At 35.0% G+C, this 21,834-nt stretch overlaps 1 protein-coding gene across 1 annotated transcript in view; it reads right to left on the bottom strand.

The window, feature by feature from the left end:
• LOC121313592 (aryl hydrocarbon receptor-like) overlaps positions 1 to 21,834 on the bottom strand; it is an 85,910-nt gene that overhangs the window by 61,715 nt on the left and 2,361 nt on the right. Inside the window, exon 2 of the mRNA XM_041246285.1 lies at positions 12,882 to 13,066. Coding sequence (XP_041102219.1) covers positions 12,882 to 13,066 — 185 coding nt within the window. The remainder of the gene's footprint in view (positions 1 to 12,881; positions 13,067 to 21,834) is intronic.

Raw genomic sequence — 21,834 nt, 5'->3', positions numbered from 1 at the left:
AGAAAACTGGACAGGATTTATTGTTTCACACTTTACAGCAGCCTAGGAGATCGCTACTGATATTGTTAAGCGTGTAAACATTTTGCGAGTGTCCAAGATGAATTTTAAGAAATCGGTATTAAATACTGCAGCAGATCATGTACAATAATTTTGGATTCTACTGGTAGGAAACTATTTTGTACAACCTGCAATGTTTCATTAGATCACAGAGGTCGAGTTACGATCCAGCGGCATTTAGACTGAGACGGCAATCAAAACTGAAAAAAGTTCCGGTAGTGCATTGCTTCAAAACGAAAAAGGTAAAAAAAGAAATGAATTAATTAAACCGCGGCACGTGACAAAGTAGTAATGTTAAACATTATTAGTTTCGCACAGACGGCTACAGATGGGACAGATTTAATCCTTTGCAGTCCATTTATTCAGTGCTTGTCAGGCGCATTGGGTCCAATTTATTTTCACACGTGCTGTTTATTTTTTATTTTTTCAAGAGTAAAACAGGGTTAAAAGGCATTTAAAATGCAAAAGAACACTCAGTACTGTATCTCCAGCCAAGCCCCAACCCTTGTTCACTGTATTTTTCACATACCTCTTTATAGACTGCATACTGATAAATCCTGTCCTGATCACTCCTTTTATCACCAAACTCCTCAATAATGTGATCAAAGTCATTATTTTATTACTACAACATCTCCAAAAGCATTGCAAATGTCTGTGATATTCCTGAGCACTGGATGCAGAAGCAGCTATCATCTTTGTTTATTTCCGTGTTATTTCTGTGGTGCATGGGGCTATCAGATACGCCTTATTTTTTAGGCTTCATTCGGCAACTATCGGTATCACTCAGCCATTGAAAGGTTTTCTCTGCTTTTTCCGGGGAAAAAAATGACTAGAGAACTGTGCTTTTTATATGCAAGAATAAACACATTCTTTGATAACATACCTGCATTTACCAATAAGCTTCAGTAAATCATACGATTAAATTTGTAAATGTCTGAAAAGCATTTCTTCATAACTTCAGACATGTACCAACTTATTTGGTAAAGATTGACTAAATTCTGACTTTTCACATTTATATATATATATATATATATATATATATATATATATATATATATATATATATATATATATATATATATATATATATGCATGCAGTACCAGTCAAAAGTTTGAGTGCACTTAGATTAAACTAGTTTTTTTTTTTCATAATTGACAATGTTTTATGTCGCATACATTTCTGAAAATACTTTCAAATGAAAACACATGTTACAATATACAAAACAAAGCATAAGGAGTATCAAAGCAATTTTCAAGAAAACTGAAAATTGTCTCTAAATCTTGGATTCCTCAAAATAGCCACCCTTTGCCTTAATAACAGCCTCACAAACACGAGGCATTCGGTTAACAAGTTTCAGCAGGAAATCACCCAGACATGTCTTCCCAGCTCTTCTGCAGCAATTCTCAGAGATGTAGGGCACTTGTGGGTAGCTTTGCTTTGACTCTTCTGTCCAGTTCGTCCCATACAAGTTCTATGTGATCGAGGTCTGGAGACTGGGAAGGCCAGGTCATTAGATATAGTTGTCCTTCACGTTCCTTCTTCGCCAGATAGTTCTTGCACAACTTTATCTTGCTGAAAAATGAAAGACTACCCAACTAGTCGTAATCCTAATGGAATGGCATGCCTCTGAAGTATGCTATGATAACTATGCTGGTTGAGCTTGCCATGGACTTGGTAAAGATTACCAACTCTGTCACCAGCAAAGCAACCCCAGACCACTGCCTCCTCCTTGCTTGACAGTGGGAACCACACATGCAGAACTCATGCGCTCACCCTCTCTGCATCTTACAAATACTCGATGGTTGGAACCAAATATTTCACATTTTGACTCAGCGGTCCATAAGACCGACTTCCACTTCCCGAACGTCCAGTTTCTGTGTTTTTTGGCCCAGGCAAGTCTCTTCCTCTTATTCTGCACTCTTAACAATGGTTTCTTTGCAGCAATTCTTCCAGTTAGGCCAGGTTCACGCAGTCTCCTCTGAACAGTTGATGTTGAAACATCTGTACTTCTAGTAGCATTTAGCTGAGCTTGTATTTCAGGGGCAGTTAATCACTGGTTTTGCAGACTTGTGAATGAACTTGTTCTCTGATTCTGAGGTCACCCTTGGCCTGCCTGACCTTGTTCAGTCCTCAAGAGTGCCAGTTTCTTCAAATTGTTTGATGGTCTTCGCCACAGCAGTTACAGACACTTGCAAAGTTCTTGCGATTTGTCTTAAAGATTGACCTTCATTACTTAAAATAATTACAGACTGTCTTTTTTCTTTGCTTAACTGAGCGTATTTTGTCATTTTCTGCTCCCTTACATTCAGGAAAGACAAACTTGTGCCTATGCTACCTATATTTATAGTAATCGTGGACCCTCAACTGTTAACAGAAATTGGTTACAAAAGGTTAATTAGGTAACATGCTAGTTAACTCAAAGAACATCTAACAAAGACACTTTTATACTTAGGCCAGTGTTCTAACACCGTGTTATACACATTTCAGACTTTTAACTGACTTGGGCTTCAGACTGAAATCCCCTTGCTTTGGGTTAAAAAAACAAAAAAGAAAGAACACAGCACTGTACATTTTCAGTTAAAAAAAATACTGAAATGTGTTGATTATGCCTACAAGCACAGCTATTCCAGTTTAAGAAACAGAGTCATGAAGATAGGGGAAGAGAATTTATAACAGATGTTCATTGTATAGAATTATATTATCATTTTTTTTTAGCTATGCTATCCTAAATATTGGTCAAAAAAAAAAAACTGTTTAAGGAAAAAAGTAAAAAAAAAAAAAAAAAAACATTCCGTTCATGAAATGGGTGGGTGGGTGAGGAGGGACTGTGTTTCAGATTTTCAGACTATATTTTATAAATGTTCACACACAAAACCAAATAATTTAGCTGAAACTTATATTGTGGAATTTTCTTGCATGACAAGCTCTCGGCCAATAAAAAAAACTGGAACCAGTACAAGAGCTCGTCCATTCCAGAATCTTTCATCAGACTCGACGATACCTACTCAAGAATTTATAAATACCAAGTCTGCTGTCAAGAAGCATTACATCACAATTCGTTCTATTCCCAGAGGTCTGTGACAGAGCTGACTTGATTATTGATTACATGTAACACTGAAACATTAAGCCTCTAAATTCCCAAAGCAAAACTAAAGTTTCCAGTCAAGCAAAGTGTTCCAGTGCTGTGTCACACAGGATTAAGTTGATAATTTTTAGCAGTCCATTCACATATTTCCAGGAATTGCCATTTTTTTGAATGAGGCTATAGTATTCAATAGAGAGTAATGTGACAAATGTATTCCGTAATCTACAGTCATTATTTTACACAGACAACACTGCAGGGCCTGCATGACACATTTTAAAAGATGATGGGAAAGATCTACTTCTATTTTACTGGAACAAAAAAAAAAAAAAACGCAGTGTTGCAGGATGGTACATCAATCAATCAATCAATCAATAAATATATAGGCCCTTTCATGGTAAGCCATCCCAAAGCGCTTTACAAGCAAAAATGTAACTATAATAGCAAACATTAATTACAACAATTAAAAGTACTTTAATTATTTTCCATAAGTTTGGAAAAAACAGGAGCATGTTCTCTATGCACTACCGGTATGCTGCTAGTAAGCCAAATCCTCTTTCCCTTGGCAAACAAACATTGAAAAGTTGAGAAATATATTCACTAATTTATAAGCCATGAACTGTGTAAAAAAAAAAAAAAAAAAAAAAAAAAAAATTGGAAAAGTTTTTTTGCCATAATACGGAAAACAGTAAGGTTATATCAAAGCAATCATATGGGAACCTATTTAAGACGTATGAGCAAGACTGCATAATATATGTTATTTTACCTTTTAACATGATTCACCTATTCTGGTCTAATGCAACACTTACCAAACTAGCTACACATTAGCAAATGAATCTGGAAGAGTACTATATATTTGAAAGATGTATAATACTGTTGCTTGCTTTCATTTAGCATTGCTCTTTGTTCACGACATTGTGCGAGTCACAGGACAATGGGAACTGAAGGGCCTTTCTGTCTTGTTCAATAATCTCTTTTAGTCTGACTCACAGATGAATAATTAAATTATTGTTTATCGTCGTACTGGACAATATTCGGCGTGCTAATGTCTGCTTCATATAGCGTATAGGCATTTCATACAAGTTTCTTCAAGGAAGTCATCCACTTCTGAGAGTTTTGATAAATTGGTGTATCAGGAAAAACACTTAGTAGTTATTGCACCATTGAGCATTAATAAACTCATATTTGCACTGGTACAGCAGCAAAGTCATTATCCTTACTGACTAGATGATATAGAGTTCTTTAGGATACTGAACAGATCAGTACAGGAGGTATTTCGAGCCATCTGTACGTCAAACCATTGTTACATGTTTCACATCAACAGTGCAAGTTCTGTTCCAGTTTGGATTCCATTCCAAAGATTTTCTAGTTGTGCAAGACCTCTAAACTAACCACTGAGTAAGACACTTACATAAGAGAACTCAAAAGGAAGATACTGAAAACTTATCATACCGCAAAAATCTGTTGACTTTGTATCATACAACAACAGCAATGTGTCTTTATAATTTATATACAGTATTTCCTTCTGCCTCTTGTTTATTTCAAAATACTCCCGAATACACACCAAGATTTTCTTTGCACATCTTCCAGAAGGGGAGTAATAGATTGTGACAGCTGCTTTGTGCTAACCCTAAAAATAATGGCATTCCTTTGCTTCTACTGTAGCACAGCAATATGCTTTCCATTAAATTTAAATGTTCAGAAAATCATAACTGCCAAAGCATAACAGTGATGAATGAAAATATGTATTTATATCTCGCTTTGAATAATCCAAAAGAAAAGCGAAAAATATAATATATTTCATGAGGCTCTGAAAAAATAAAGTTAGCCACAGATGAGTGTCTGGCAAGTAAAGTCAATTTATGGACACATTTCACTATACTCATTGCCATTTTTTTTTCTCTGATGTTGGTGCCAACATGTCAATAGTGGTCAACTCAAGCATTGTACTGGGCTTGAAGAATATGTCAGATTGTATCAAATTAGTTAACACAGTGAGTATTGAATATTCAAACAGGGAATATGATGCAGCAAACTGTGAAAAAATATACTGTATGAATTGAAAATATTTATAATAATAATTAAGGCTGTCAAGCAATTACAAAAATTAAATCACGATTAATCTTGAGATTAAATTTTATCTCAGTTAATCTTCGTTTTAAAAATCGCATTTTTAATTGATACAATGATTGCATCCATCTCATTTAAGTGTGTTGCATTATTATTATTATTATTATTATTATTATTATTATTATTTATGATATAATTATTATTAATATCAAATAATAAATAATGTTTATTTACAATGAGCACAATTTAACCAACTTGGTAGTCACAATCAGTGTTACCTCACCTTACTCAGTGGAATGAAAATTATTTTTCCTTTATCAAAAAATGAGTTTGACTACAAAGGTTTGAGATGTTTTCCACTGCTGTTTAATAATAATAATAATAATAATAATAATAATAATAATAATAATAATAATAATAATAATAATAAATTATCCTATTACGAACTTGTAAATCGTCTAAATAAATAATAAAATTCATAGAGTAACAGTTACAGCATCCATAATTGTAAATAATATCGTTTAAAATAAATGTGGTTATTGAAGTAAAACACATCTGCAATGTTAAAGGGCCTGCAGTCGGTAGCTATCCACTTTGCAACAGCACTGGTTATGGTATCATATTGCGCTTGATTCACGGGTTTGCAGCAATCCTGAATTTCTAAACATGTGTTGAAACTAATAGGTTTAATTTGTTGTATTTGTCTTGTCTGTAGCAGAACTGTGAAACAGATGAAAGTGTATTTTGAAAAGTGAAAGCATGTTCAGCACGCAACACTTGTTCCTATTCACAAGTCCTTCAGTTTGAGTGCAGTGCTACATAATGCCATTCTGTGACTCATTTTATATTCAAACGATGACTACACTCATTCATTCCTGGCATGTACTCAAGTGTATTAAAATGGCGCCGCAGGAAATTAATTATGGTATGCCAAGAGGGTCAAGACAGAGGAGTGTGTTAAAATAGGCAAATTACCACAAAAATATATTAATTCTATCTTTGGCTTCACAGTATTTTACAGAATTAATAAACAGAATAGTATGACAGATATTATTTATTGTATGTTACAAGGTACCATTACCTATACACACAAACATCTCCACTATGTATATTTTTAGTAATGCGTCATTTCACGGTGAAAAGCCTGCATGTAATTGCAACTGCTTCTACATCCCTGCCCAAATATAACCTTTAATCTCACTAACAGGAAGTGGAGTGTCTGAGGAGGAAACCCACCTAGTTTAGTGCAAAGCATACGAGTCCAGACAGTTACCCACAAGATAACATTTATTGTCACTGAGTTAAAAAAAAAAAAATAATAATAAACGGATACCTTGAATACAACTGTCTATAAAGATATTAAATAAAGATTATGCAGGAAGCCTAACTCCTGCTTTCTGAACACTTACTCCCCATATAAGCATGTTTTTAGGTACAGCATGTTCAATCTGTGTATTTGTACATATCTAAAGAGTTATGTTTTGTGTAGTATGCTTGCAGTATATGTCTTTCATTAAAAAAAAAAACACAGCACTGAAAAAAGTCAAATGCAAATCAGTGTAAAGAAAATTAATGCTCTATGTTCCAGTTCCCAGGTCCAATGTCTATAGTCTGATGTCACCACTACTTTTCAAATGTTATTGTTATCCTTCCACACATGAAACCATCAAAGCGTTGCCACAAAGCCAACCTCTTCTGTGACATGATGTTAAAAACCATCTCTGTACCACAAACAGAAGTGGTGGGATCCAATTAATTAAGCAATTTAACTGTCAAGGAACTATAATACAGTGTTTCTATGTATTTATTTTTATTATGGATTTTTACCAAATCCAAATTTAGTGAACCACCACCAGTGCAAAAATAAGGACTATGACTAGATTCAAATAGTTATTTTAAATTAGAAAATTCATTAGATCCATATTTAATACCATTAACCAATCAGCTTCCAGTTCTACCAGGCTTCTGTGAGACAGTTGATACCCACTGCTACGTCACAGCATAAACTGTGAATCAAATTTCAAATCAAGTACTGGCTTTATCACTTTGACTTGCCATAATGAAAACTCACTTCACAGCTATTGGACAGCAAACACTAAACAAAGACAGTGCAGCATAACACATAAGGTTTTTGTTGTTTTTTTACTTGAAATGTGCTGGCTGCCTTTGTTACGCAAAGGTTAGTGAAATCATGATTCTGGTTGGGATTATTACACTATGTAACACAATTTTTGTTCCTGGGTAATAAGTGTTATTTCCTAATTGCTTATGCCTCAAAAGTATAGAAAATGGCTATTATTCCCCACAAAAGTTGCTTTTGTGACCAGGACAGTGATATTTCAAAATATCACTATTTCCAATGGGAAAACAGGCAAATGTGTGTTCACATAAAGTCAGAAAAAACAACATATGAATCCAAATTAACATGTATTTATACTAAAGTAATACAAAAATGACTACAAAAGATTTAGAAGTGAGTAGTTTTTCGAGATTTACGATTATACTGTAGCAAATTTTGTGGGGAATAATAGCCATTTTCTATACTTTTGAGGCACAAGCAATTAGGAAATAACACTTACTACCCAGGAACCAAAAAAAAAAAAAAAAATTGTTACACGGTGTATTCATTAATGGTCTTACCTCCGACTTCACCTTAATCCGAGTTGATTTACGTTCAACAGTGCTTCGGCCGACCTAGTTTTGGCACGAGTTGACTGTGAACCCAAGGAGTTTCCGTAACATTGAAATTATGGAGTTGCTACAGTAGCTGAAATGGGTTATGAGATATAGGCAATAGTAGGTCCAGTGACAGTGGCAGTTTAATAATCTAAAAAAACAAAAACAGTAATATTTGTGCATATTAGAAAGGGTGAGAAAGATAATCTTAGGCTGTGTTCACACTGGCTCCGTTTAGAGGGTTTGGTCTGCACTTGGTATGCTAGATGTGTAGTTTGTCAACAAAGTCAGCTCGGAAAACAAACCATACCTATATAGGTGGTCTCGGTCCATTTGGCAAACACATTCTGGTTCACTTGCTAAACTGCAATGTGAATAGCTGGACTTTTGCACACAGGAAACAAACTATACAAGCTAACCTGACTAAGAAGTAAACATTTTGCAGTTTAGTTCACATTCTAAGGAAACAAGTAGAGGAAAAAACTAAAAAAGTCTCGGGGCACTACGTTAGGGCTACAAGACATCCTGAGGAAATTGAGATTGTCACCGGTTTTTCTATTGTATTTATTTATTTATTTTTTTAAGTACAAAACTGTATTAATGTGCTCAGCAAGTTAACAGCAAGTCATTTGTTATGTTGTGTGTTAGGGCCATTCAAAAATAAAATAAACACTTTTGTGGATTATTTCTTTAATGGTCCTGATTATGTGTATACCATGAAAGGTTATGTATCAAGCGTTTGCAACAGCATTAATGCCATAGCGCTGACCTTACGCCAGCCTTAAAATTGCCCTGTATGTATCATGACACTTTTGACAAGTTAAGGCTGTATTAGCACTGCCAAAATGCGCTCCGCCATGCAATGCCCTCGGCCGCTCACCAGCTCTTGTCAAGCCTTAAGTATATGCACTAAGTCTGTGATATTAAAATGAGATTTATGAAGCGGCAGAACAGCTGCACTAGCTCTAAAAAGGTACCAGATAAGTCTGATTTTAAATTGGTCTTATTTGGGCGTAAAGAAAAAGTCAGAAAGCAGCTGATAGGAAATAGCATTATAACGGCAGTCATAATGTATTTCTTACGACAGACAGTGCAGGCTCCAACCCTTCCTGAACAACCTAGGAACAGAGGGAGAGTACTGAGAAGGGAGAGTATTTAGGGTCCGCATTACCCTTTTTTAATCTCCCTGAGGATGAAATTATAGCTTGATGCCAGTTATTTCATTATGTACAATTGTTTGTATTCGTTGCAGAATAAACTTTGTCCCCTTGATGACATTCTTGAACCCCCCCTCACCTTTCATGAAAGTCTAGATCCGCCCCTGCTTTTAATTATGTATATTTGGTTTTATTCGTCATATAATATTATAATATAAAGTCAAGACACTTAGTCAACACGGGCCATCTTCTGCCTTTCCAAGTGAGCTGCCCGGGGTTTAGTTGGTTAAAACGTGTACATTATTTAAAACACAGGTTAGGCCATTTTGAACTGTCATTTCTGCCACTCCAAATGACCGACCTGTTATGGGTAGCCCATTTGATCAGATTAATCTATTCTACTGGTAGCCCATTTTGAGAACCAGCGCAGGGTATTTAAGCATCACGCCGTGCCTCATTAATTTTGGATAAGTTAATACATTCATAATACAAATTTGTGCTGCGGCAGAACACTACTATACACTGCCAATTTAGCGCTGCGTTGGCCGATCTTGTACATGCTCCTATATTTTTAAATGGTAAGAGCTTGTCACAAAGACGGCCGGAGTGGGTGACGTCAGACCAGAGCCAGGAAATAAGCAACAGAGAGGTGGAGTTTGGTGGAGCTAAGCGAATGCTTTTGCTCAGCATTTAATGAATGAACAGACACAGAAAATAAACGGCTGCAACAAACAAAAACAGGACATGGCACATTCGCCAAAATAAACAGACAAACAAAACGGACTAACACTAAAGAAAACATGGTGAGCAGATACTTTACTTATATTATTTATGATCACAATTATTACCTCCGTCTCCTATCCTGTTCTCCACTCACCGAACACACAACCCCGAGTATGTAAAAACATGCTGCTTTTATGCAGCTGTACCGAGACTCGACTGCTAATCAATCATTCAATTGGAGTCTCAGTACAACTGCATGTGAATTAATAAAGTGCAATTCCCCCTGCTCACATATTATATTTTACTTACGCGTGAAGTGCTGTGCAATCCTCGTGCCTAAATACAAATATACATTTTAAACACTCGTGTTACACAGACCCGTTTATATCCCATGTACCAATGACTATACACCAACATTTAACACACCACACGCAACATATAACAGAAAATACACACAGGGGCGGGCACTTCGTCACAGAGCTGATCTTTTTTTTTTTTTTTTTTTTTTTTTTTTTTTAAATCAGGCTTTTTGTACATTTAACATATTTTGACTAGGGGTGGGAATTTCGTACAATAAGATATTCGAATATACCAAGAATCAAAGTTTTGAATACCCGAATGCTCAACCTCTGATCACTCAACAGTGACAGGGCCTTGGAGTGTATCAGCAGTAACCACACATAGAGATACATAGATAAACACATCAGCAGTAACAGCCAAGAAACATCTAAGGCATCTATAGGTATTCAAAGTAAAAAATAAAATAAAATAGAAGTATGAAATAAGAATACACAGCAGAGGGGGTTTAACTATAAAACGCAGAACTTATAAAAAGGACCTTCAAAACTTTCAACTACATTTTTTGACACCCTTTCACAACTTGTACAAAACACACAAAATATGTTTGCTCAATAACAGCTATGCTATAATATATAACATAAAAACGAGATGTACAGTACCCTTACTTGCTGATTCCAAAATGTAAAAAAAAAAAAAAATGATGCCGGAATCAAACTGATACCAATAGGAGTCCAGTAACAGCAGAACTCAAAGGCTTAACATCACCCAAGTAGTTTGCAGTCAAAGTCCAAATAAAAGTTAAGTATATAAATAACATTACACATTTTAAAAAATAACTTTTAGTCATATCTGGGGCATTTCTTCCCACTTTTCAATAGAAATGGATATGCTGGAATAGGCATGCACAAAGCCCATTGGATGTATTCCTTCCAACATAGTCTTCTCTGTTATGAACGTATAAACAAAACACCTCCCTGTCCATTTCTATATTCCCATATCCTTACATAATTTGTATAACAAATGGGGTAACATTGTAACCATTATATATATATATATATATATATATATATATATATATATATATATATATATATTATAGAGAGAGAGAGAGAGAGAGAGAGAGAGAGAGATTTATTTTATATATATATATATATATATATATATATATATATATATATATATATTATTATATATATATATATATATATATATAGATATATGTGTATGTATGTACAAACTTGATAACAAAGTGGTTATGTATATATCACCATTTACTATGTTTCAGCACATCACATCTGTATGTGTTAATAAATAATTAGATTGCAATGACTGACTGTCAGTAAATAAATACAATACAAATATATTTTTATATAGCTCCCTTCATGTCAGGGCATCCCAGAGCGCTGAACAAAGATTGTAACATACTGAGAATATCTAAACATCCCAGCAACTGAAATCCATCCACTGTGTGGAGAATCTTGTTTCATCAACACCACTAGTGTATCATTAACAGAAGGTATATTGAGCTACATTCATAAGTATATGATTTCATTCTATTGGTTTATTCAAACATGGATCAAGTGCATTTCATTTCTTTGAAACACATCTATTGTTGCAGCACAACTCTGGCTTCCTTTTCAAACAAGATCATGTGATTACACATTTACATTGTACTTTCCGCAGGAATTAACACACCCAATGTTTGCATCCTGTTATTCACACAGTATTTCCCACATTTTAGCTTACTGTATTCATATAAAAGGGGGCTTCCAGCACGCATTACAAACCCTTTAGAACTATTTATTTTTTATTTATTTTTTAATTTGACCGTCAAAGTGTGGTATACAGTTTAATGGTTTGATCTGTTAATGTCTGAATAATTTTTACTTGATAGATTCAACCATTAAAATACATTCACCTACAATACCAGTAATAGCCAAATCTAAAAAAAGAGTATTTGTGAACAAAAACAAAGATAGAATAAAGGTAGAATAATCTAATTATCTGAGCTCCTTAAAAAAACCTGAATCAAGAGTCTTTCCATTCTGGTGAGCTTCACACCATTCTTCTAAATACTTCTGTGCATGTTTGCAATATTGCTCCTGTACCTAGAGCTACTGCTGCACTTTTTAACACGTGTAGGGGTGCTGTGTTAATTTAGTTTGACAGCTTGTTTATTAACATTAGCTTGTCTGTTACTATATTATAGTTTCTTAACATCCACTTGCCTATTGCTTCTCTGTTACTTATTCAGTTAATTTCATATGCTGATGCACGTGGGTCATGACAAGTAATAAATATAATTTGATTGATTTATATTGTGTCTGGTCAGTGGTAAATTCTGTCTTAGAGAACACTTCGCCAAAGAGAACACTTTGCTTGCTTTCCGAGGGGTTCCCTCTTAGCCGGACTGCATGTACAATTAGTACTGTTTTTTTTTTATTATTATCACTGGACCTGCTGCTGCTTAGACATTATAACGCATTTCAGCTAGCAACTCCTTATGGAAACTCCTTCGGTTCACATTCAACTCGCCCCTAAGTACTGCTGAACGTAAATCCACTCAGACTAAGGTTAAATCAGAGGCAATACCATTGACGAATAATAATCCCAACCAGAATCATAATTTCACTAACCTTTGCATTACAAAGACAGCAAGTAAACTTCAATAAATAACAATAACAATGATTGTTGCTGCTATAATGGTTCAGGGGGTCTTTTAAAGTGATCCTGGTGAGCGTCTCAAGGTTTAAATAGGTAACCTATTAAATTCCCACACAGATATGAACAAACGACAAGGCTTGTCATGACTTACCACTGAAGAAGCTTTTGGCTCTCAGGTAACTGACACTCAGTCGCAGTACTGAGAGTTTGTCCAGTTTGGAGATAACATCCTGGGGGAAGGGCAGAAGGCTGGCCAGCCGCTCAAGCTCTGTATTCAACCGATCTCGATGCCTCTTGGATGGGTTGGACTTGGCTTCAGGAAGTGATGGCTTTGCACTGAGAGTCGAAATACATCAGGAGCAGTGTTAATTTCTTACATAAACAGAGAACAAAAACGCAAATTAAGACCTTTAACAAACATTTTCTATTGTAGAGGTTACAGGCCATGTGTACTCTTAACTGTAAACTGTAATGGTTACTAAATAAAGATATACAGTGTTGGTTATTGTCAAGTACAAGCATAGTTCTCGTTTTTTTAAATTACACTTTAGTTCGGTATCCTAGATTTAAAAAAAAAACGTGTAGGGCCTTGTGTTTTACATGACTTGTCTAATAACCTGTAATTTAGTCCTACAGCCACAAGATGTCGATACAGTCTCCACAGTAAGCCACATAATGAGAAATCACTAAACAATCATCCCATTGTGTTACTTTAACCATTAGAATTGCTCATCCCATTTACTACAAAGTAGGTATTAGCAGATTAACAACCAGAGCGCTGTAGATGGCTACTGACATTAATTTCACCCTTACATCCCTGTGAATATGTATAACATGATTTTAAAAGGAAAGGTTTGTTTTCAATATGATTTGAGAAAACTCATAAGTGATACATTATTTATTATTTACCAGTACACTTTTATGCAAATCATATGTGTGTGTGTGTGTGTGTGTGTGTGTGTGTGTGTGTGTATATATATATATATATATATATATATATATATATATATATATATATATATACATACACACATATATACACACACACACACACACACATTTTCTTGATATCTGGATCTCATCAGGCACAAATATATATTTTGTCAATAGAAGAGAAGATTTTTTTTTTTTTTTTTTTTTTTTGGGGGATTTCCCTTTCTGGCACTGATCCCTGAACACTATAGATATTATAACTATGTGTTGGAATCTGGGCATTTAATAGGTTCTGTAAAATATGTAAGCTGTTTTTATTTATTTTTTTGTTTTTATTTGTTTTGTTTTTGTTTTTTTGTTTTTTAACATAATGTACAAAAAAAATGCTATTCATAAGAAGCCCACAAGAAGTTACTTACGTTTGCATGAAAGACAACAACAAAATCCATTCTGAGTTCTTTTGCTATCAAAAACTTCAGCATCATCAGTGAAGATTAAAGTTGCTCTTTGAAAATGTGTCCATATTGTTAAACACTTCTTTCAGCATCCACAGAATTGGTAACAACTGACAAATATATTTCAGCCTTTCTTGTTAAATTCATTCTTGTTAAATTGAGAACTGCAACTGAACCTGGGCCCAGCAAGGTAGCAAGGTAGTATTGCCGGGCTGTCAATCAAAACACAAACTGACAAATCACAGCTGACAGATTGTCCATATTGTCTGTCTGCAGGCGGGACGCAGAGCGAGCGCTCTTGCAATAGGTCAGCGTTATTGTGTTACATGTTCCCATGTGTTGCTACAACTGTTTACGTAAGTTGTGTGTATTGTTTTATTTATTTATTTTATTTTTATTTTTACATTTAACCACTTTTTTAAACTTTTAAATTGCATTCCCTGCCTCAAGAAAGCTTCCCATATACCCACATGGGGCAGAGCTTACAAGAGGTACCATGCAATGTTCCTGTCAGGACAACTGAGAAAGTCAGTACCCCCAGGCACTTTTTTTTAAAAAAAACGCCTATTCACTGCCAAACATGAACTACTTTAGATGTGTAATGACTGCAGTATAGTATACTGACCTTAAGATTAGGTTTTCGGTGTTTTATTTAAGCGATAGAGCCCGGCAGGCTCCACCGTGTGGTAGATGACTACGATTGGAGTTGTGTCCCAAGCCATAGGCGAGGGCGCTAACGAAAGTCAAGGTCATCTACCACACGGTAGCACACGCGTCGAGAGGGCTCTATCGCTATTACAAAATAATTTATTCTTTATTTTCTCTTTAAAAAAAAAATAAAACCTGTATTTACCTTGAACATATTTCGCCAGTTAACATTCCGCCGAGGAAAATAGTCCCTAACATAATTAGAATAGATAAACAATACACATAGAGAAAACATTATTATTATTATTATTATTATTATTATTTATTATTATTATTATTATTATTGCTAACATATTTATTAATTGGGTCTTACTCTTTCTAATTATAATTTATCAGGACATGTACAATTCTTGAATAGTCTGTGTAGTATTGACTCGAAACTTGTTGTTGGAGGCGGGCCGTCATTCAAGCAAGCAGAGAGCGGATTGGTTGGTGTGGAATGAACTGAAACAGGGTTGGCAGTTTGACTGGCTGGTTTTGAGGGAGGGTGTTGTTTGGATCCAGCCGATAACAGAATTGTGGACCACTCGTGTCTTCCCTCTAGATTTGCTGTCCAGTACCTGCAAATTGAGCCTTCATTACAGTGTCCTGTCACAGACATGATTTCGCTTGTCTCAAGACCAGCGTCAGAAAGTATGTTAAAGTAGCTTTTAATGTTATCTGATTAGTTGTAGACTAGAATGTTGAGGAAAAAAAGCGGCATTTGTGCACGGATTGATTTTAAAATGTAATTCACAGTTAAGCACTTCAACGTTCCAGCGGGCATCTATGCGTAATATAAGCCTGCTAGATCTGGAAGCTGATTGGCTGTTCGCAGTCAATCGTTTTCCAATAACAATAATATGATAGCCAGTCAGAGTGCAATGTCCTGACAGGAACATTTCATGGTAGTTTGTAAGCACTGCCCACATGGACATCTCAGAACTACATTTCCGATCATCCTTCTGCTCACATATGTAACGGAGATGGATTTACCAGTGAGCAGGAGGATGATGAGAAATGTTGTTCTGAGAGGTCCATGTGGTAAGCCATCTTGAGGCAGGGAATGCAATTTAAAAGTAAAAAAAGTGGTCAAAATGTAAAAATAAATAAATAAATAAATAATTTAAAAATACACACACCTTACGTAAACAGTTGTAGCAACACATGGGAACATGTATCACAATAAAATAAAAGAGGTCCTTATGTGTCCTTTAAGGTAATGTGATTGCTGTGCTGGGAGATGCAACACTAAAGATGTAATTTTGAGAGCCCGAACAGACTGAACAGAACTGGGAAATCTGATTTGGCAAAGCCGTTCCACATTCCTGCCCTGTAATGTGTTCTGCTTGTTTGGTCGAACAGTCAGTCCAGTCTGGTCGAGGAGTTCCAGGTACAGCTATGGCCAAAAGTTTTTCATCATAAACTTTTTTTTTATTTTTTTGGATTGAGACAAAATATAGGGTAACAAAATGCAGATGTTTTATTTAACATCATGTAATCAAAGAAACTACAGAACGATAGGGCTGCAACAAAGGGTTTGACTTTCGAAGGTTCGGAACGCATTACAGAAGGAAGGTTTGAACCTTCGATGGTACTCATTTGAATAATTTATTGGTGACGTCACCATAGCTACTTGTTTATATTTGATTGAATATCCTGTTATTTTACAGGTAATCCATATAAATGGAATATAAACATTCACATGTAGTTTTAAAAAAAAAAACTGCTTTGGATACTATACCCTGCTCCAGTTGTACGTAATGTATAACAATTTGGTAGCAGATTTTATTAACATTTGTTTATGTAATATGCATTATACAAATCAAAAGATCCAGTTTTGCATGTGAGTGACATTTAACGTGCGATTTATAGTATTCACACATTGTCAAACAGTTTCTGTTAATAGGAAGAGAAAAAAATACGGTGCATGAACTCATCTGATGAACCTTCGAAGGTTTAAAACAATCTTTGAATGCCTGGCTAGCGAATGAACCTTCGAACCTTCCAACACTCTACCGGAAGCCATAATAGTACAGTATTTCATGTTGGATTTCGAAATGTCACATTTTTTAATTATTGTCAGTTTTTCATTAAGTATGGAAAACTACAAAGCGATATGCAATTAAATATGTTAATGTAGTTTAGGTACAGTACAGTATTAATACTGTTCCTTTTATTCTAAACTGCAATTATCGTAATTTGTTATACAACGGTTAACACATTTTTCAACTGCAAACACGCTTCTTGTAAATCAAGCTGCTGCTTCTAAATCAATCAAGAGGAAGATCCTTTTGTGAATTAATACTCTATTTTGATCATGGTTTTGAAGGAAACTGTCAACGACACAATACATGTTTCAACTGCTGCGTTCTGTTACCCAGCGCTTGCTGCGCCGGCTGCTCTTGGCTGCTGTCTTTCTGACGCCACACACAGAGGCGTAGGCGTCAGAAAGAGACACGCCTTCTCCAAACCTTACAGCATAGCATACATTTCAACGTCCTATATTTAAATTTGTCTGGATTATCAACAGTCAGTTTAATGTAATAGATTAACATTAACTTTACTGTAAAAAAGATAATGATAAAATGTCGTTTGCCTCCGCTAACAAGGTGGCAGCAGTAGTTTTAGTGGTTATTTGCATTACGATTAGCAGGTCACTCGTGATCTTTGCATTCGTCCCTTTGGTTCACAGCCGTAGCCAGCCTCACGCAAAACCATTTCAAAGCTGCACTGGGCTATGCAGAATCTGCACACATTTCTGTAAGTGTTGAGGTATGGTGTTTCCATGAAAGGAGTGTGTTTTGTTGGTTTTATTTTTGTGAATTACAGTAATTTAAGTGATTTACATTAGTCTTTCTTCTTTTGAGTCTTTATTTGATAACTTGCATGATGTACTGTATACCGTGATATTAAGGTTACCAAAGTATTTTATTTATTTATGTATGTATTTATTTTAACGGTTATATCGTGCAAATTTTATACCATCCGATCTCTACTGCAGACGTATACAGTCATGGCCCAATAGAGATTTTAAAAGGTTCTAATTCCACAAGCTGGAAAGCAGTAGAAATGGCACTATGCCAACACGTTTGTATTTAAAATGTTAGCAAGAACCATTAGAAGGTGTGCTTCTTGAACAAAATGTCTCAGTTTAAGTTGATTGAAACAAAGCCACTCATTTGCACAACAGATCATCAAAGTACTGCAGTGAGAGGACAGAAGTTGCTGCCCAAATAGAGGTCTCTAATTCCCTTGATGTTTGTTTTGTTAAATACAACCCATTTACATTTACAGTTATTCCATAATATATAACATATGTGGCTATCCACGTGAAAACCAAGATTAAGTCAGTAACATCACAATTAAAGCCAAGCCAAAGTTGTGCCTGCCCAAAATGTTAAATAACCATACCACGAAAACGTTGAACTGCCTGAATTGCTCTGTGGCTTTTTGTTCGTATTTAGTACAAAAGGACATTTGTTTTTTCTTAGCTCAATGTACAATCAAATCACACATTCTGTATAAACTGTATAAGCGGCTTCGGGCATTATAGCCCCCTGTCTGTAACAATAGTCTTTCCTCGGGGCAATAAGTTTCCACTATATCCCTCCTCTCCAGTCCATATAAGAACAGAGGAAAGGGTACAAATGAAAGTCCATTCAGCCCATCTTGCTTGTTTGGTTGTTAGCAGCTTATTGATACCAGAATCTCATCAAGCAGCTTCTAGAAGGATTCCAGGGTGTTAAATTCAACAACATTGCTGGGGAGTTGGTTCCAGACTCCCACAATTCTCTGTGTAAAAAAGTGCCTCATATTTTCTGTTCTGAATGCCCCTTTATTTAATCTCTATTTGTGACCCCTGGCCCTTGTTTCTTTTTTCAGGTCAAAAAAGTCCCTCGGGTCAACATTGTCAATACCTTTTAGAATTCTGAATGCTTGAACCAGATCGCCGCATAGTCGTCTTTGTTCAAGACTGAACAGATTCAGTTATTTCATCTGTATATGACATGCCTTTTAACCCAAGAATAATTCTGGTCGCTCCTTTGCACTCTAGAGCAGCAATATCCTTTTTGTAGCGAGGTGAACAGAACTGAACTAGTGGTGCAATCGGCAACCTCATTTCTTATTTGATTATCGTATAGACTTATCAACGATAATCGATGCATTGACATTTTATTTTTCAAAATAAAGAACAAAAATGTGTGTTTTTAAGATAAGATCCAATAACTAAAAACACAGTTGTGCATAATAGTTAAACAAAAAGACACAACTTACATTTCAACTTAAAGGGGTTGAGTTTTTAAAAACTGAAAAGAATATAGGTGCGTCCGTTTTAACAGAACTAATTTCTACCTTAACTATGGTTGTTCTTTACTGTTAACCTTATGTCCAAAGCAAAACATTGTATTTAATCTCACAAATCCTGACTAACTTAACTACTGTACTAAATCCAGCTTCCAGCAACATGCTTTGAAACAAAATAAGGTAAATCGGTAGATTTAAGAGATTTAAAAAAAAAAAAAAAAAAAACAACTACGTATTGCCATAATTCTTAAATCAAGTAAACATGAATACAATAGGTCTACTTCGGATTTGGGTTGTCCAACGCCAACGTAGACGCCTAAAGTGTGTACCCTAGCAACGCTTTGATATTGTTTATCTACCGTACTAGCACTAATAGAAGTGCACTCTTACACACACTCAAGACTTTAATGCAAACCGGCAACAGGAGACTTCAAACTGAGTTCTAATGTGCTGCATCGATTCACCAATATGTAATCGAAGCTCTGGGAATGTAAGAACAGATTGTCAATAATCGATGCATCAGTTAATTGCTGCACCACTGAACGCAATAGTCTAGATGAGGTCTTAGGCATTGTAAAGATCTTGCAGTAGCATTTTTCTAATACCTTACACTGCAATATATGACCGACCCCTAGTGAACACTTACATAATTACTGGTATTAGTTTTTTTAACAAGTACATTATTAGTATCTTTCATGAAGCGGGAAACCATTGCCAATAGAGCTTCCCGATAGATGAGGTTTGCACCGCCCCATGTAGAGACGCGTGAGGCCTACAATGCTTATCGTATTACAAATACAATACAAATACCTAAAGTACATAACAACGTGGATACAATTTAAAGGTATTAAGTTTATTTATAGTAAAATTAAATAACTGTTAAAAACATTATGATTTTATAAAATAACAGTCAATGACCTAACGGGATATTAAGTTTATTTAGTGTCTATAAAAATGCTAGTTTAAATCATGGAGATTATTTTGTTATAATGTTAACATTGGTTTCGAAAACCCACGCTAAAAATGAACACATAACAGGTAGGTAATTATTACGTTATCAATTCTGACTATGAAAAAAAAAAAAAACAGAATATAACATTACCATAATCGAAGACTTCCTTGTTTTATAAGTACGAATAACAGACGAAATAGTCTTGAGGTGCATTAATTTATCTATCTGTTTTCTTTTTATAATAGATTACCACTACCTTGAGTACTTCTCCTGTTTAACTAGTGAAATGTGTGCATTAACACAAAATGTTACACGTAAAACACATATCGCTAACTACAGCGAGTTATAACACGTTGAATGAATATTTTAAATGTAGCGGTACCTGTGGTGGAATTAGCTTTCATTTTCAAACAGCTCGGTTGTGGTTGGTTTATAAGGTCATACAATCCAGGATTCAATGATACTGTGGCACATATTAGTTTTTTATATTATATGTGTGTGTGTGTGTGTGTGTGTGTGTGTGTGTGTGTGTGTGTGTGTGTGTGTGTGTGTGTGTGTGTGATTTGTTAGTCGCCGAAATCTCAGTCAACAACTGAAGACATAAGAGCATAATTGGCACCAATGAAACATAACCTGGTTAAATGTACTGATGGCATATCAAATGCTTAGATGACAGATATGATTGCATTCTTGTAGAACTTAAGGTTAAAACAAAATACATTTCGACAAGGAATTGCATCAGTTCAATTACTGAGTTGAGCACAAGGTGGTTTCAATAAATACTTTCTGATTTAAATATAGCCCTGTTATGCGATAGTTTGGGGTATTCAGTCTATTTAAAAACAGTAGGAAGATGTTTATTTATTTATTGTTATTTAGCGATTCTGTTACGTAGAATGTAATACACGAGAACCAAAATGGTGAGTTTTTTTCCTCATCACTTTACAATGCCATTTCCATGTTTGTTTTATTTGAAGTGTTAAAGTTAAATTTCAGTTTTTCTTTGCTTTTTCTCCTACAAAAAGGCACACGTAAACCTCGTTCATAATTACTTTATGAAAACGTGTCGATTCTAAATATTTAAAACCTGATACAATTTGATAAAAAATACATACTATTGTACTGTAATTGAGTACATTTGGTTAAATACTGAATCAGATAGAGGTTTTCAGTTGAGGTTGTGGTTCGGTCTTTGGGTAAGGTTTAGGGTTGAGGTATCTAAAGTGTACTGATTTTGTACAGAAATCCGACCTACAGCAAATATGATTATACACTATTATTCTGGCAACTCTTTTGATATGCCATATAAATTAGCTGTACCTTTCTAGAAATGAATACTGCTGTCTAGCCTACAACAAGCACACAAAACGTTTGGTGTCAATACTTATATGAAAATATTTAACCATTTTTTTATGAGTTTTGAAAAAGCCATTACACGTACAGTATATAAAATATAGGAAAGACCAATTATTTATTTAGAAAATTTTACTAAATTCAATAATCACACACACTTTTTTTTTTTAAATTAATATTTTGTAATGTTGTTTTTCTTTAAACAATCTTTGAAAACTAGAATACTGACGACAAAGCTAGAATAGTACTAGAAGCAAATGGCTTCAGTTACAATTCTGACAACTTAACAGTTGTTAAAAAGCAAACACTCAATAAGTCTCTGTTATAGTAATTAAGAATAGCAATCTTAGCAATTTATCACAAAAAACAAACAGACCACATGCCGCAAGTTACCATGCCTCAGTGCAACTCCAACA

This window comes from Polyodon spathula, chromosome 3 (genome assembly GCF_017654505.1).
Source record: "Polyodon spathula isolate WHYD16114869_AA chromosome 3, ASM1765450v1, whole genome shotgun sequence".
In the NCBI taxonomy this organism is placed as follows: domain Eukaryota; kingdom Metazoa; phylum Chordata; class Actinopteri; order Acipenseriformes; family Polyodontidae; genus Polyodon; species Polyodon spathula.
Note: the sequence above shows the minus strand (reverse complement) of the source record. Positions and strands in the feature narration are given on the sequence as shown.